This window comes from Strongylocentrotus purpuratus, unplaced genomic scaffold (genome assembly GCF_000002235.5).
Source record: "Strongylocentrotus purpuratus isolate Spur 01 unplaced genomic scaffold, Spur_5.0 spur5_scaffold_7, whole genome shotgun sequence".
Lineage (NCBI taxonomy): Eukaryota > Metazoa > Echinodermata > Echinoidea > Camarodonta > Strongylocentrotidae > Strongylocentrotus > Strongylocentrotus purpuratus.
In genome coordinates, this window is record NW_022145613.1 from 14,813,599 (window position 1) to 14,828,882 (window position 15,284).

The 15,284-nt window shown below is 38.2% G+C and overlaps 1 protein-coding gene across 2 annotated transcripts in view; it reads right to left on the reverse strand.

Annotated features, from left to right (window-relative positions):
• Nucleotides 1-695: 695 nt before the first annotated feature.
• The window catches only part of LOC576993 (solute carrier organic anion transporter family member 4A1), a 19,062-nt gene continuing 4,473 nt past the window's right edge, over nucleotides 696-15,284 (reverse strand). The window contains exons 1-12 of one of the 2 annotated variants that reach the window (XM_030974344.1): nucleotides 12,773-13,232; nucleotides 10,380-10,650; nucleotides 9,557-9,865; nucleotides 7,907-8,105; nucleotides 7,252-7,351; nucleotides 6,712-6,833; nucleotides 5,957-6,208; nucleotides 5,179-5,374; nucleotides 4,246-4,408; nucleotides 3,397-3,569; nucleotides 2,280-2,344; nucleotides 696-1,247 (exon numbers count right to left, since the gene is read on the reverse strand). In XM_030974344.1, coding sequence (XP_030830204.1) covers nucleotides 934-1,247; nucleotides 2,280-2,344; nucleotides 3,397-3,569; nucleotides 4,246-4,408; nucleotides 5,179-5,374; nucleotides 5,957-6,208; nucleotides 6,712-6,833; nucleotides 7,252-7,351; nucleotides 7,907-8,105; nucleotides 9,557-9,865; nucleotides 10,380-10,586 — 2,100 coding nt within the window. In that variant the 5' untranslated portion in view covers nucleotides 10,587-10,650; nucleotides 12,773-13,232 and the 3' untranslated portion in view covers nucleotides 696-933. Of the gene's footprint in view, nucleotides 1,248-2,279; nucleotides 2,345-3,396; nucleotides 3,570-4,245; nucleotides 4,409-5,178; nucleotides 5,375-5,956; nucleotides 6,209-6,711; nucleotides 6,834-7,251; nucleotides 7,352-7,906; nucleotides 8,106-9,556; nucleotides 9,866-10,379; nucleotides 10,651-12,772; nucleotides 13,233-15,284 lie in introns of those variants that run through there. The other variant, XM_030974343.1, reaches the window with a different exon arrangement.

The following is a 15,284-nucleotide window of genomic DNA, read 5'->3' on the forward strand; positions in this document are numbered from 1 at the left end:
TAGTAGTAGTAGAAGAAGACGACGACGACGACGACGACGACGACGACGAAGAAGAAGAAGAAGAAGAAGAAGAAGAAGAAGAAGAAGAAGAAGAAGAAGAAGGAGGAGGGGGAGGAGGAAGAGGAGGAGGAGAAGGAGGAGGAGAAGGAGAAGAAGAAGAAGAAGAAGAAGAAGAAGAAGAAGAAGAAGAAGAAGAAGAAGAAGGAGAAGAAGGAGGAGGAGAAGAAGAAGAAGAAAGTGACAACGGGAGGTGGTAGCAGAGATAGAGAGAGGGAGAGAAACAAAGAGAGAGAGAGAGAGAGAAACAAAGAGAGAGAGAGAGAGAGAGAGAGAGAGAGAGAGAGGAGAGAGAACCAGAGTACAAAATGATATTGAACAAGAAGAAAATAAAACGGCCGATATATAAAAAAAAATGTCATTAAACATACATGCATTTTCAATTTAAATAAAAATACAACTGTTGAATACATTGAAACAATGGAAAGACATAGACTGTGAAGCTATTAATCATTCTCTCTTAACACATGGCCTGTGAAAATCTATTTAAATTTGGATTGAATATTATCATGTGAAATGTGAAGTCTGCCGATCGTAGCAATCATCTTAAAGGTTTATGGCATGGTAAAATATTTATTTCCATGCAGATTGGAAGGAGCAAACGTTTTTGTAGTTGAAAAAGAAACTTGGAAAGAACCTTTTTTTTTTCAACCTCAGTTGATATAAGAAGTAAACTGTGGCCGAAAGAACAAATTTGCACCTGGTTTTCTCTGTGAATAGACTTCTTTATATAAACTATATAGGATACAGACTGTACATAGTAAAATTGTAAAATTCACACACCATGGGAAACAATTAGATCATTGAAAGAAAAGTTTACCAATTTATTGGATGTCGTAGTTCAAGTACCATGTCACATGCTCATTAACTGCATCTCTACAATTTTGTATGGAAGCCATTTTCTTTTTCCCGAGTTTCCCCGCTCGCGGCTTCCTCCGCGCTCTCGACGGCGGTTTCCCCTTCGGCAGCTCCAGGGTCCAGGCCGCTAGGGCCGGGCTTGTACACGCAGAGACAAATGACGAGGAAAACGAGAGAGACGCACCGGAGAGTCATTGCGAGGATGAGTGAGGTTCGGCTGAAAGCGTCGTTGTCGTACTGCCAGCATTGCCGCCCGCCGCTGTCGTCCTCTTCCCAAAGGATGCAGGTCTGGTCGATAAGGGCCCCGAAAACTACTGGACTTGGGACGGTACCTGCATAATGTGTATAATCATAGGAATGCGGAAGAATTGAAATATTTTGATTGGAACTTATTAATCCTCCTTAATGTAAGCTTTATCTTGTCATTAATCCCTTTCGCTTTCAAATTCTTATATTTTTTCCTCGTAAATGTAACCGAATTTACAAGCTGTGCTTCATGGATCATCTACTCTAACTCTGTAAAATGTGTTGAATATATTGTTAATGTTTGAGTTTGAACTAAGCAACTGCTTTTAAATCTCCTTCTTTCATTCCATCTAGATGTATTTCAAGTGCAATCCAACCTTTGTAACGGTTAATTTGTATGGAAGCAGAAAAATAAGAAAAACAGATTGGAGAAAGTTTGAAATAAATCAAACCAATAATATGGGAGTTAGGAATGTTTTAAATACGATCCCCCTGAGTTATACATTTTGATAAATTGATAATTTAGTAATTTTGTGTGTCGAAACAAATGGGAAAATTTCCGGCACAACGTTACAATAACACTTCCGATTCAGCCCATTTCAAGTTCCCATATACTGATTACAATAATATTTTCTAAAAATCATAACTCTCTTATTTTTTTGTTCGATTACATTCAAACTTTCTTCAGTCCACTTCCATTTTTGTCTGCTTTCTTTATATTATAGTTGTCTATTAAGGTTGGACTTTCCTTTTTTCTTCAAAAAAAGTCTTGATTCAATTTTTCTCAAAGCATGAAACAGTAAAAGCAAATGTACAAAATGATGGATACATACTTTTGACAAAGAAAGGTACAATAAAAAACAAAATTCGAGTATTTAGATAAGTTGGACGTGCCTCCACCTATCAAGAAATAAATAAACATATCTTGTTGCGCATAGTTTGTTTGTTCAACTTCATATCGATATTTCAATTTCTTTTGAAAACATGGAAATAATAAAGATTCCTTCAAACATCTAGTTGAAAAAATATTATATTTTGCATACCAAATAAAGAAATTAAAAGAGGAATAATTTCCACTTGTAGATGAAAAAGATTTTCCTTAAAAAAAAATTACATACCAAACGCTCTGAATAAGACGGACTGGAATCCCAATGCAAAGGTCCGTTGCTCATGAGATACACACCTGCAATTTGTATTAAAAAAAACACACATACAATGATAAACGCGATTTAAAAAAGAAATTGTGTTGTTGGAGCGTTATTTTCATTTTGTTTAAAATGTACTTTCCTTATTGCGCCCGTGACAATCGATCAAATTCCTTACTTCAGCCCTAAATAGCATTATATCCAACCAGTGGCGTACGCAGAATCTTTCCAAGGGGGGGGGGGGTGTTTGCAAATTTTGAAAGTCGCGCCGGCAGATATTCCGCTCAGTGAAGGGGGGGGGGGGTGAGGTATAGTGAGTAATATTTTTTTTCGTGATGAAAAAAAAAATTGAAGGGGGGTTTAACCCCCAAAACACCTCCCCCTCCCCCCCCCCCCCCTGCGTAGGCGCCGGTATCCAACCCTAACCATAAACGAAATCTATAACCATCAGGCAACCATAACCATAACCCTATATACTTTTATCATGGTGGCTTAATATAAAGTGGCAATGGGGGATTAATGTCAGACATGATTTCGAGCCCTCAATCTGAGAGTCATGTGAATACGAACCACACAGCCTATACTACGACATCTCCACTTTTGAAGAACTTCATACTGGAGCAGAGAGATTATCTTTCGTTGTTCTTTCAGACAACACTTTTGAATCCCATGGTATGATGCAATTCAATTAAATTTAACTTTGCATTTATCTTCTTCCATTTAGAATATTCAAACAATATAATGTATACATAATAACTTACACAATTCTAAAAACAATTCTAAAATGTATACGGCCTTATAACGTTACCCAGTGCAAGTTTGTCTGGAGAGCAAACCTTTGAAAAATTGAGAATGACATGATCACTTAGACTTTCGAGAAAGAATAAAAAACCTTTTTTTCAGTAGCATTGCCCGCCGTCTTTTGAATTGTGCGAGCAATACAACAACGCATTACGTAATCCTAACATTTACTCCGGGATATGCAACAGGATATTGAAATTACCCTTGAATTTATTTCTCGAACGTCTTAGCGATGATGATGTTAAATATTGTGTTTTAAAAAGGTCATAACGAGATGGATTCTACGCACCTCATTGTTGCCATGGTTACCGGTACCGTTGCCATAAGTGTGAGAGCGAGCATGACGAAAAACAGGACGATAAATAGGATTTGATTGTTACAATCCTGTGGACATTTCCCTGAGACGGCCGAGGATGGCCGACCATTGTCCGGGGCCTCAATGCAGGAGCAGTTACTGTAAGCCTGCAAAAAAATAAGAAGGATATCGGTGTTAAGGCTTGTTTAGATATGATGCTTTAAAAACAAAACGAATCAAACAAGTACAAAAAACATACAAACTTAACCCCCCCCCCCCCACGTCAAAAAAAAAATAACATGTACATTGAGAACAAGGTTCAACATTTTTCATTCAAGAAATTAGATGGAAAATTTTCTAAATATGATGAAATTAGTAGTTTTCATTAGCGCTGAATTTCAGGAAGCTTTAATAATAATGCTTCCCTTCTTATCAATACCGCCTCCAACACGAAGGAGGAGTCTCCTAGATAAGCATCCCCTTTCTAAGTTTTGTATAATTTTGATTACATTCACATATTTCACAAAACTGTCACTGGAAAGCCGTTACGGCTTAAAGCCTGTGTTTAATAAACCCAGTGAAAAGTCAGTCGTACAAAGATAGCCATTCCTCGAAGCCTAAATCCCTTTCAATAATTGGCATATTTTCTGTGTTTGCCCAGTACAGTGTTTAGTGTGAAACTGGAACTCTGTTGTAGCAGTATTGAAATCCCTTTCAATAACATGCTAGATCGGAATGTCTGCCAATTATCTGCGTTTTGCACAATACAGTATTCAGTATGGAATTGAATTTGAGTATAGACATCAATAATTGAATAGGAGTGCTCCGACAAAAGAATCTGACCTTGACACTCGAAGTTGTATTGATGACGTCACAACCAGCGTGACAAGGCGTGTAATACATGACACCGTTGCTTCCACAAACTGGGTCAAACGCTGATCCACATCCACATTCGGCATTGCACGCGGAATCAAGGACGGCCTCTCCGCCTTCGAAGACCAGCGAACTGTGACGAACAGATAGATATTCATGATTATACCCCAGTTTGCTGTCCATGGATAGAGGTTTCTTTTGAAAACGCACCTCATTAACAACTCAATTTTTGTTTTTCTTTATGGGGAGGGGGGGGGGGGGGGGGGGGGTTAAGCCGGCTCCACCCTATGCTGGATGAAGTGGTGTAGAAACAGGATGGCACAAGGGGCATGAGCCCCCCCCCCCCCCCATTGATTTGGGAAAACTTATGAGAACAAAAATATTCAAGAAAGAAAGAGAAAGATAAAGGCAACGTCAAAGAGAAGATGACGATAGACTCTTTCCAAATTCGAAATCCCCTCATCAGTGGCCTTATGAATTCAAGTTTTATCCACTGTGTGAGACCGGTGCGGCGGTGCCTCAATCCCGGCCTCAATCCATACCATACCCCCTGTCCCCCATTATATTATCAAAGCCTATATATCCACACTACACCAATTGGCGCATGTATGCCACTGTAACGTTTTACATAGCAGCTTCCTGCAGCTTTGCCTCGCATACAATTTCTATTTCATTTTCATTTCTATTTCATAATATATATAAAATGTCAATCTAGATCCAAACTCTGTACCATAAGGCCTTACAAAAAAAAAGATGTTGTATGTATTAAAAGCATTCGAAACTGAGAACTATCAGCCCAAAGAGGGAGTACAACAAAAAAAAAAGTACAAAAAGAAGAAAAAATCCGATCGACCGACCCATGTTTTGGCACCTAAAGGGCAATACAACAACTTTAATTCTTACGTGTTGGTGTACTGTACGGTGACGCCGGCCATCGCGGGATTGTCACAGCTGATCAAGAATGATGGTATTGAGAGTAAAGAGATGAAGAGACAGACCAAAGCCATGATGATCATACCCTTAAAGTGAAGCTTCAGCTTGGAGACGATGATGCCACCGGCGATGGTCCCTGACAACCCAGCCGGGATGATGACATAACCTGGAGCAAAGCATGATTAGTAGCAGATAGGGGGTTATTTTGGATTGGAAAATTATGGATGAACTTGGGATGATGATCCTGAACTAAGAGCATGACTCTGAATTGTCTTCATGACCACTACCATTACCACTGTAATCGTCGTCATCAACACAATGATTATTGGATCATCATCGTCTGCTTCATCAATCATCATTAGCGATCATCATAAACCATCATCATGGTCGTCGTTATTATCTTCATAATCATCATCATCATTAATATACATGTATTATCCTCACTCGCTTCACTGCCTTATTAACATCACCATTTTCACCGTTTGCAATATCATATCACCGGCGTCGTGATCATCATATGATGGCTTTTGCTAACATCACTATCATCATCAAGTGTCAGCTCAATTCCAGAAACTGTGTTTCCAGGTAATTTGGTCCAAACGTTCCAAAACATCATCAAAATCAATCATTATCATCATCATCATCACTATCATCATCATCATCATTATCACCATGGCGGTCAAGTTTTCCATAACTATGATCGTATGATGACCATCACCACGATCACCTACTACTTTCAAGAACTTACCAGCTAAGAGAGCGGCATCACTGGCCGTCATGCTAAACTGCGTTTCGAGGTACTTTGGTCCAAACGTTGCGAAGCTTGTTAGAAGAAACCACTCAGTAATCACTCCAATACTCATGAAAAGAAATGGCAGGTTTTTGATAAGGTTCCAAATCGCTTTCGGGAAGTCCATGACGTTATTCTTGAGTCCAGATCGGTGTTGGAACTCGGAACCTTTCTGGGCCTGTGATATCACTTCCACCTTTTTCTTCTTCCCTAAAAGTGAGAAAATGCGCAAATATACATACTGGTCAAAATGGCATTTCATATTAATAATCCCAATTTCTCCCCAACTTACTAAGGAGTTACTAAGGAGACGTAAAGTTCTCGAGGGAGAAGTATGGATCCATGACCTCCGAAACACGTTCCGATTTAAATTTGAAATATTTTAGAACCCATTCCCTGCCCCTAATGAATGGCCTGTTTTTTTATAAATTTAAGTTCAAATTATTCATTGAAATAGAATCCACAAGTGTGGTTTATCTTCAAGGCACCAGTATATACAAAAACAAAGAATATTTATCGAAATCTTTTACAAAGTAAACTACGCATTTCATTCACCAAATATGACTGGTGCCAACCCCCCCCCCCCCCTGAAACCAATGCCCATCCACCCCCACGCACGCCATGCCACTTGTCTACAAGTAAACAACGTTTAATCTTGGCAATAATTGCTCCTTATCACCTTTATCGGCATCGTAGTTGGAATGTTTTCTTACCTGGCAGCGATCTCGGGAAGGCCATGAGCGGGAAGGCGACCAGGAAAGCGATGGAGGCGGTGAGAATAAACCCAGTCCACCACGCTCCAATCCAGAGGGGGCTTTCCGAAGTAATACCTAACCTGAGAGAAACGGAAAAAACGAAACAAAAAAAACCTTTATAGATTCTACTAAAACCTGTCGGATTTCCTATCTTATGTTTCGTATTCCAATATACTTTCATGTGGTATTTCTTATATCATGTATTATATAGCTCTTTCAAATTCCGTATGTTTATTTTATTACGGGCTTTATTTCGTCAACGATTTGTGGTTATATTGGTTAGTGTTGAGTTTTATGATACTTTTGGGGGTTAGGGTTAGTTAAATGTTGGTTGAAGATTTGAAGGTAGGAAATGTCACCGGAGCATATGTCATAACACATAAATATGATCCTGTAACTTGTCGTTGTTTTTTGGTGTGTGTGTGTGTTTTGTTTCGTTTTGTTTTGTTTTGTATGTTTGTGTTTGTGTTTTTGTAACTGGAAAAAATATGGACTTACTGTGACGTATCGACACCGAGGTCAGTATAAATTTCGAGTATAAGGCCTCCTATCAGATATCCGCAGGCAGGACCGAATAAAGAGGATGCCTGAAAGATACCTAAATAAAAGGAAAATTAAAACACGAGGCGAGGAATTAGAATTCATAAAAGAATGCGTGAAATAACACTGTTAGGAGTATTAGCTGTAAAATTTACAAAGGAAAGTTTTATTCAAGATTAAGTGTAAACAAATGGAAACACGATCGCAAATACTTTCGAAAAATCAACCCAATGGCGATCTCAATACAATGTTGTATATTCTAAATCAATCATACTCGGATAACGTTATAATCATTTATTCATAAGGCCTAATGTTCGCGCATTTGAAAATGTGATGGACTGGGCTATTAAAAATTGCCCTTTTTTAAAGGAGGCGATTGTGTTTGGAGTACCTATGCAGAGAGCTCGATTGTCGAACCTCCTCCGATTTTTTAAATAAATTTGCAACCCCTACGACCAATAATGTTTAATTATAAAAAGAACATCTCTTCCATTTAAACATGCACATTTTTTTTTTCAGATTGACTTGTAAAAATTTAACACATGCCCTGTTGTCTCAAATCTCAACAACTTACACTGAAGGAATACATCAAATGGTTTCTGCATGTACTTACCTACATAGATGGACGCTCTGGTAACCGGTGAATTCTCATCGATGTACGTATAGCCCAGCGTATATAAACCCGATGCGCTGATGCCGTGAATGAGCTGGGCGACGATGAAGACGATGTAGTAACGACTGAGTCCCGGTTCGAGCTCTGCGCTCCCACCCGACATCGTGCTGTTCAGATCGCATGTCGGCACGTCAACGGACTGAGGTCATGAATAATAATAACAATAATACTAATGACGACGATGATGATGAGGAGGAGGAGGAGGAGGAGGAGGAGGAGAAGGAGGAGAAGGAGGAGAAGGAGGAGGAGGAGAAGGAAGAGGAGGAGGATGACGATAATAATAATAATAATAATAATAATAAAATAATAATAATAATAATAATAATAATAATAATAATAATAATGCTGATGATAATGATAATAATTATAAAAAGTCAATTCAAAGTCAATTCGAATGTTATCATAGACGGATGGGCACATTTTCAAGAGGGGGAAGGGGTGGCTGACACCTTATTAATTTTGATTGCAATGTAGCAAAGCGAACTTGCACAAAGTAATGACACTCTTATGATAGTAAAATGTTAGTTTGAAGTAAAAATACACTAGATTTAAGGGTGATATAGTTCGGCTCCTCACAAGCCGAATATGAGAATATTCAAGATCCTGTTCAAGATATTCGGGCATCTCACTACTCCAAAAAATCCTGTCTTTAGATTTTGCGAGCAACGAGGACAAACTTTATTTTATTCGATTGTCATTTCTTCAGCAACACACTAGTAAATATATAATATATATAATCGGGCACCCAAAATATATCGATATTCTGGCTACTCGCTGCCCGAATCATAAATAATTGTTACCAAATATCGGAGCTTTAAAAATCATGGCGGGGAACATTTAAGTATTGAAATCAAATTTAATATTTGTATTTCAATAGCCAGAATGCGAATTGCATACATTAATTGATGCTATAGGTATGAACACACATTGTGGCTTGCCCTACCTAACAACACGTAATGTATGCAATTCGCATTTTGACTATTGAACTACTAACAGTTATTCATAACAGGTGAATGGATTAATTTTTAATGAGGAACTTAACAAAGAATTGTGCATTCAATGTGATTACATTACAAACATGACTTATTGGAGCACTGTTACTTTAAGGACTGTCCGCGTCCCGGAACACCGATTCGTAACAGATGAATGAGATAATTTGTATTGAGGAACTTAACAAATATTTGTGCATTCAATGTGATTACATTACAAACAAATGACCTATTGAAGCTCTTTTACTTTAAGGACTGTTCCGGAACACCGATGGGTCCAGTAGTATAAGGCCTATTTTTATTTGATTTATTTATTCTCCGAATTCACAATAAAATTATGATATATATACAAAACATTTGCAACATAATATAAATATGCATTAAGAAAAAACATCATATACAATGTAAAGAAGAGAAGAGAAGAAGACAATAATTAAGTCGGAAGGACACCCAGTTCAGTCAAGCCATAGAGACAAGACTGTTCTTCCATGGGGTCCAATATGATTGTTATAGTATTAAATATATATTGTGTAAGTGTAGTGAGGAACACGTGACTCGAAAAAACAACAACATTATATCAACAACAACAAAACGGACTCACCTCGAACTGGTATAAGCCAGTCAAGTAATGCGGCACGGTGAAGAGAATCGATCCGCAAGAGAAACCCAGCGCACCTAGGCCGAGCCAGACCGGCTTGTGGGCCCTCTCCCCGAAGTACGTCACGAAGGCGACCACGATGAGCGTCCCGAAGTCGTAGCAGCTGGAGATGAAGCCCGATCGGATGCTGGGGATGTTGAAGCGGCGTTCGAGCGTGGTGGTGACCACGTAGACGAGGCCATTGACGGTCATCCCTTGAACGAAACCGAATATGCACACGAAGACGAGGAAACCAGCGGGCCTGTTGCAACACTGAGCAAAATAAAACCGTTTCAGTTTATTGTCGACGTGTCCTTTGGTAGGGCATCAATGTACATTATTGTACATTATACTGTTATGATTATACTCTATTATATTTTGTTACATGTGATTTCTGGAAGTCAAATAAAGTTGATTTGCCACACTGTCTACCCAAGTATACAGTGAATGAGTAAATACGCTCGGCAATTGTATGGCACGTGGAATTAAGGCAATGAATAGAAAATACTAAATTAAACTTAAAATAATGATTATTTTGTGACGAAATATTGTATAGTGTAATGATATTAGTTAATCCAAAAACTCCTTTCTCATCATTGTTTCTCATTTGAACTCAGTTAAAGTGATATTTTCCCGTTAAGCTCTTTCATAATTTGCATCTAGACAAATGATTTTCATATTATTTACGCATTGAGAGCCGTTCATTCATTAAGCATTGACAATAATCAGTGGACTTTATTCATGAATGAAAACGCAGGATTGTAGGTCTCGTATTCACTTCACTCACTTGCAAACATTTCGGCTTGAATGGACCCCATCCGCACGTCGACACATCGCCCCCATCTTCAACTTTGACGTGACTCAACGACCCTGCGTCACCCCCTGCACCATTGGATTGTACCGGCCGAACTACACCGACGGGGCGAGTTTTGGATGGCGAACCTCCTGCGGTGGACTCACTTCCATCGAAGGCTGGATTTTGTAGACCGTCCATCTGCTCCGGTATAGATATCTGAGAAGCTTTTATTGGTTTAACTCTTGTTCAATGCAGCTTCAATCTGAAAATGATACAAGACACACAAAAAAGGGAGGGAAAATGCTAAGTGGCGGAAGCAATGACTCCGTCGTGTGATTTAGTTTAAGTATCATACATAAGATTTGTAGGGTGCGCCAAATCCACTTGACAATCAAATGCTCAAGATCTATTGAATTCATTCTTGGTTAAATGACTAACGTTTGAAAGGATGGAAGAATAACCCAATAACCCTTAATTGCTATAACGAAAGTATTATATTTGCGGATATAACAAAAAAAGAAACACCCAACACTTGAAGACTAAAATAATACTAGCAAAACTTGTTTATCGAAAGTTGAAACTAATTGTGTGCTACATGAAACCGGAATATATCCTCAGGAGCTGCACTACTACCACTATCAATAACGGTATTGAACAGGATACTAGGGCCGTTATGTAATTATAGTGAAAATATTTTATTTATTTATTCATTTACAGTTTTAATTTAAACAGGGTTGCTTCTTCAGTTTACAAACTGCTATCCCTGACGGCCCTGCACAGTAAGAAAACAACGCATATACAATATTTACAGATTTAATAAGCATAACAATTTGAACACATAAATAACATAAACATGTAAGCAAAGGTAAGAAGAAATATTAGAATATACTTTTTTTGGTGGACAGTTGCTAAAGTCGATTTTGATTTATCATTATTGATTTACCAATAATGATATCATGAATACAATAGTTTCTGTTTATATTGATCGATTTCGGCTTTCTGTTTCATTCTTGCGTTTTACTCTGATGAGTGCAAGTCGAAAAGCTTTAGTATGGCTCTTTTCAACGCTATTCTCTGATTTTGTTGTACCAATCATCTATTCAGAATACAATATTGTAAACTGTAACTAAATATAAACGTATGGTTCGATCTAAACATCTGATTGAAAGCTTTTTGAACTGTCCAAGCACTGATTACTGCCGTTGAAAGGAATATAAGGTAGTATATATATATATCAGAGTGTTGAGTGAGGGAGGGTAAAGGAAGATCGTATAGAGAGAGTGGGAGAGAAAGAGAGAGAAATAAGGAAGAGGAGGCGAGAGAAAGAGAGAGAGAGAGAGAGAGAGAGAGAGAGAGAGAGAGAGATCCTGTTTACACTTTAATAGATGCATTTAGTAATCCTTTACCCGGTATTGTCTCCGCGGTTAAAACCGGATATACGAAAGATGCTTTTAAAGAGTAGTGTGACACTGGGGCTCATCTATGTTCGGCATTTAATTGAATCAATAATTGTTTCGACCCTAAGTACTGAAAAGTTCGTTTACCACACCCGTTTCTTGAAGGGAGGCGGTGGTTTTGACACGGTTTCGACGGAGTACTGGGGTTTTATTAAACAATGGCATAATACTGAGGGCCATTCCATTGACACGTTTTAAAACTTCGATCAATCCATTTTACCTTGAGTGTACATGCAGTTGTATGTTTTCCTATTGTAAGGCTCTAACTTAATCTGGTATTTGGGTCTTTATAATTATGCGCTCCCAGGATCACTCTTGCTAACCTATTACGACATGTTAGCAGTCTATCTAAAAGTCCTTCTGAACAGTTTGGCCAGACAACATCACAATAGCGGAATAGCGGTATTGACGAGGGAGGTACATATAACTCTAACATAAACCTGGCATCTTGAAATAGTGTTATTAACATTGTTTTGAAGTCGATCTGCACTAGAGTCCAATTCCTTGACCAACTGAGTGGTCATAGCCTTATGTGTAGTATTTCTTGTTTCTAGCATAGTAGTGATATATAGTTACACAGGTAAAAAAAAACATGATAAGGATATGTCACAACTCACGACACAGTATTGGGAAGGTACACGGAATGTACACGGTTCTTCAATAAAAAAGCTCCACGGCCAAGTACGAAAACAAATATAGCACTGTCAAAAAGGGATTCACTGCGCACACAATTAAAGTGAATAGATTACTTGTACAGAAAACAGGCCTATATGGTTCTACAAGAAGAGTATATCACGGCGATAGTATATAGATGGGACCACAGTTACAAACAGCAAGTATATATCCGAGACAGAAAGTGAGAGTAAATATGGCAATAAAGAAGAATAGCAGTATTCTCTCGTATCAGGATGTTCTAATATCAGTTACCTTCTGCAAACATATATAAATGTCGGTTTCAGCTCCAACTTGGAAACGTGAATTCTGAGGTGATGCTCTTTAGACAGTTTAAGAGTCCGAACGCATACAGTAAAATGGAACAAAAACAAAACGGCGACAACGTTTATGAATTGTAATTACCCGACGGCTACAAACACCCCAATATGCGTGTAGATCACCATCAATCAAAGAAGCTATTTCTATGCCGGTCCCATTCAAGGGACGTGTTGACCAATGCCTTGCCAAAAGGGCACTGGCGCATCGACTTGGTCTTGAACCTGGGACCTCCCGGTTACGATCCCACTGCTCTACCACTGAGCCACCATGAATTAACCTTGAAGAGATAATGACTTTGACCATGTATGTTGGCGAGATCGAAAGGGACAATTATTATTGTTGTTACAAGACAAGTCTTCTGTTGATTTCCAAAAATACATCACAAAAGATCATACTATTTGCTTAACAGTCCTTTCTCCACAGCACCATTATTCTTCTTTTCATCACACAAATATTGGATCTTTCATAACCAAGGACTTGATGAGACTTTGGACCTATTCTTTGTCATCTTTTGTTCCAAATTTGCTTAACCCTGTTCCCTCTCCTGCAGAAGGTTATCTCAAGACAATATCTCACTCTTTTTTCTTTTTTAACAGATGTTTCTGCATTAATTGAAAAATCATAAACAAATATTCAAATAACAATAACAATAACATAATATAATTGATTTACATAACATTTGAAAACTGAAATACACACAAAAATGCATATATATAATTGAGAACTTGAAAGTATATGGGTAAATCAAAGAATCAAGATACATGCAGAGTCAAACTATCATAAGCATGAATGCTTGAGTCGATATGAGCTGGAATGGGAGAGGGGGTACATGACGCTATCATAGGAGTATGTAGGAGAATAAATTTGTTTGCAGAAAATATTGGGAAGAAACGTATATGTTTATCTATTTCCTATTTGACCAGAGAGCTATAAGAAATGAAGTATACGACTGTAAGTAAGTTCCAGGGTACTAACGGCTCTAGGTCTCATGCAAGGTCTCATGGAGCCTTGTTATTCACTATGCTCTTGGGGAATTGCTAACTCAACTTATTTCGAACCCAAGTGAGCTGTTGCTAAATAAGACAATCGCTCTATCCACAACGTCAAACCACCTCCATATAGACTGTACTCGAGTGATCAATTTACTTAATTACAAGTGCTGCAAATTAACATCATGTCCCCGACTGAGCATTAAAACAAAATTGTTTGGAAGGTTACACAACTATTATGTCGGTAGCATATTAGATGCACCCGCACCTTTTAGAAATTAGCCAATGCAATTTTTCGGAAGACAGTACATTTATATAGCCTTTTCCTTGAAATGGAGACACATTATGCAAAAATATGTAGTTGTAGAGAAGCTCTATACACTTATAAAACCACCTGCTCTTTTCCTGCGTTACATAGAAAGGTTGAAGAAAAAAATGAAGCCACGAGACGAGAACTGGGCTCAAATATCCTAACTTTCATCATAATAAAACTTCGCACTCCTGATCTTCTGCCCCTTTCACCATTATATCCCAAATGGACGAAAAACAGGCTCATCAAATTTGACAGATACGACATTTTATCTAAAATAAAGCAACAGGCGGGCGCTATACATCGTGCCGTTGGAAAGAAAGGAGGGGGTTTAAACTTGATCCATGCTCTAACTTTCGTCAAGGGCGGATTCACGATTATAAAAAAAGAGGATGAATCCCCTACCCCCCCCCCCCCAAAAAAAAAAATCCCCAAAACAACAACTGACAAGTAAGTAAGGACCTGCGTAGTAAAAAAAAACAGTTTTTCACGATAAATAGCGCAGAAGAGCGCTAAATAAGGGGGGGGGGAATATTTCTTTCATTTTTTACTTAATGTACATGTATGTGATATTGGATTTTTAAAGGGGAGACTGGAACTTCCCACCCACCCCCTCCATCAGTGCTTTGGTCGTCTAATGTTACACGCCTTAACCCATTTGAGTGAACCCCTGGTCTCCCTCAAGGGGATAAAAATAATTATTGTTAAATAGGTTCACACGAGAGTCTAAACTCTTAGTTTACTTTAAACTTCGAGGTTTATCTTGTAGCTGTCGAGCAATTAATTGGACCCCATAGTCTCCAAAATATCTAGAACCATATAATGTATAAAACGAATTAAATATTATTTGTCGAACAGAATTTTTAAATTGTTATATGATAGTTTGATATTGTCACATATTGACTACGGTATTGTTTTGTGGGGCTGTTCAGCAAAGTGGCATTTGGAAAAGTTACAAAAGCTTCAAAATCGTTATGCCCGTTTAATACTAAACGTAGATATTATGACACCTCGTAAGTACATTGTTATCCTGTCTAAGATGGCAATCAGTTGTTGAGAGATTGCAATACCAATTAATAATATGGATGTATAAGGTGATTAATAATAAAATGCCGAAATATATTAAGGATATCGTGTGCTTTCGACC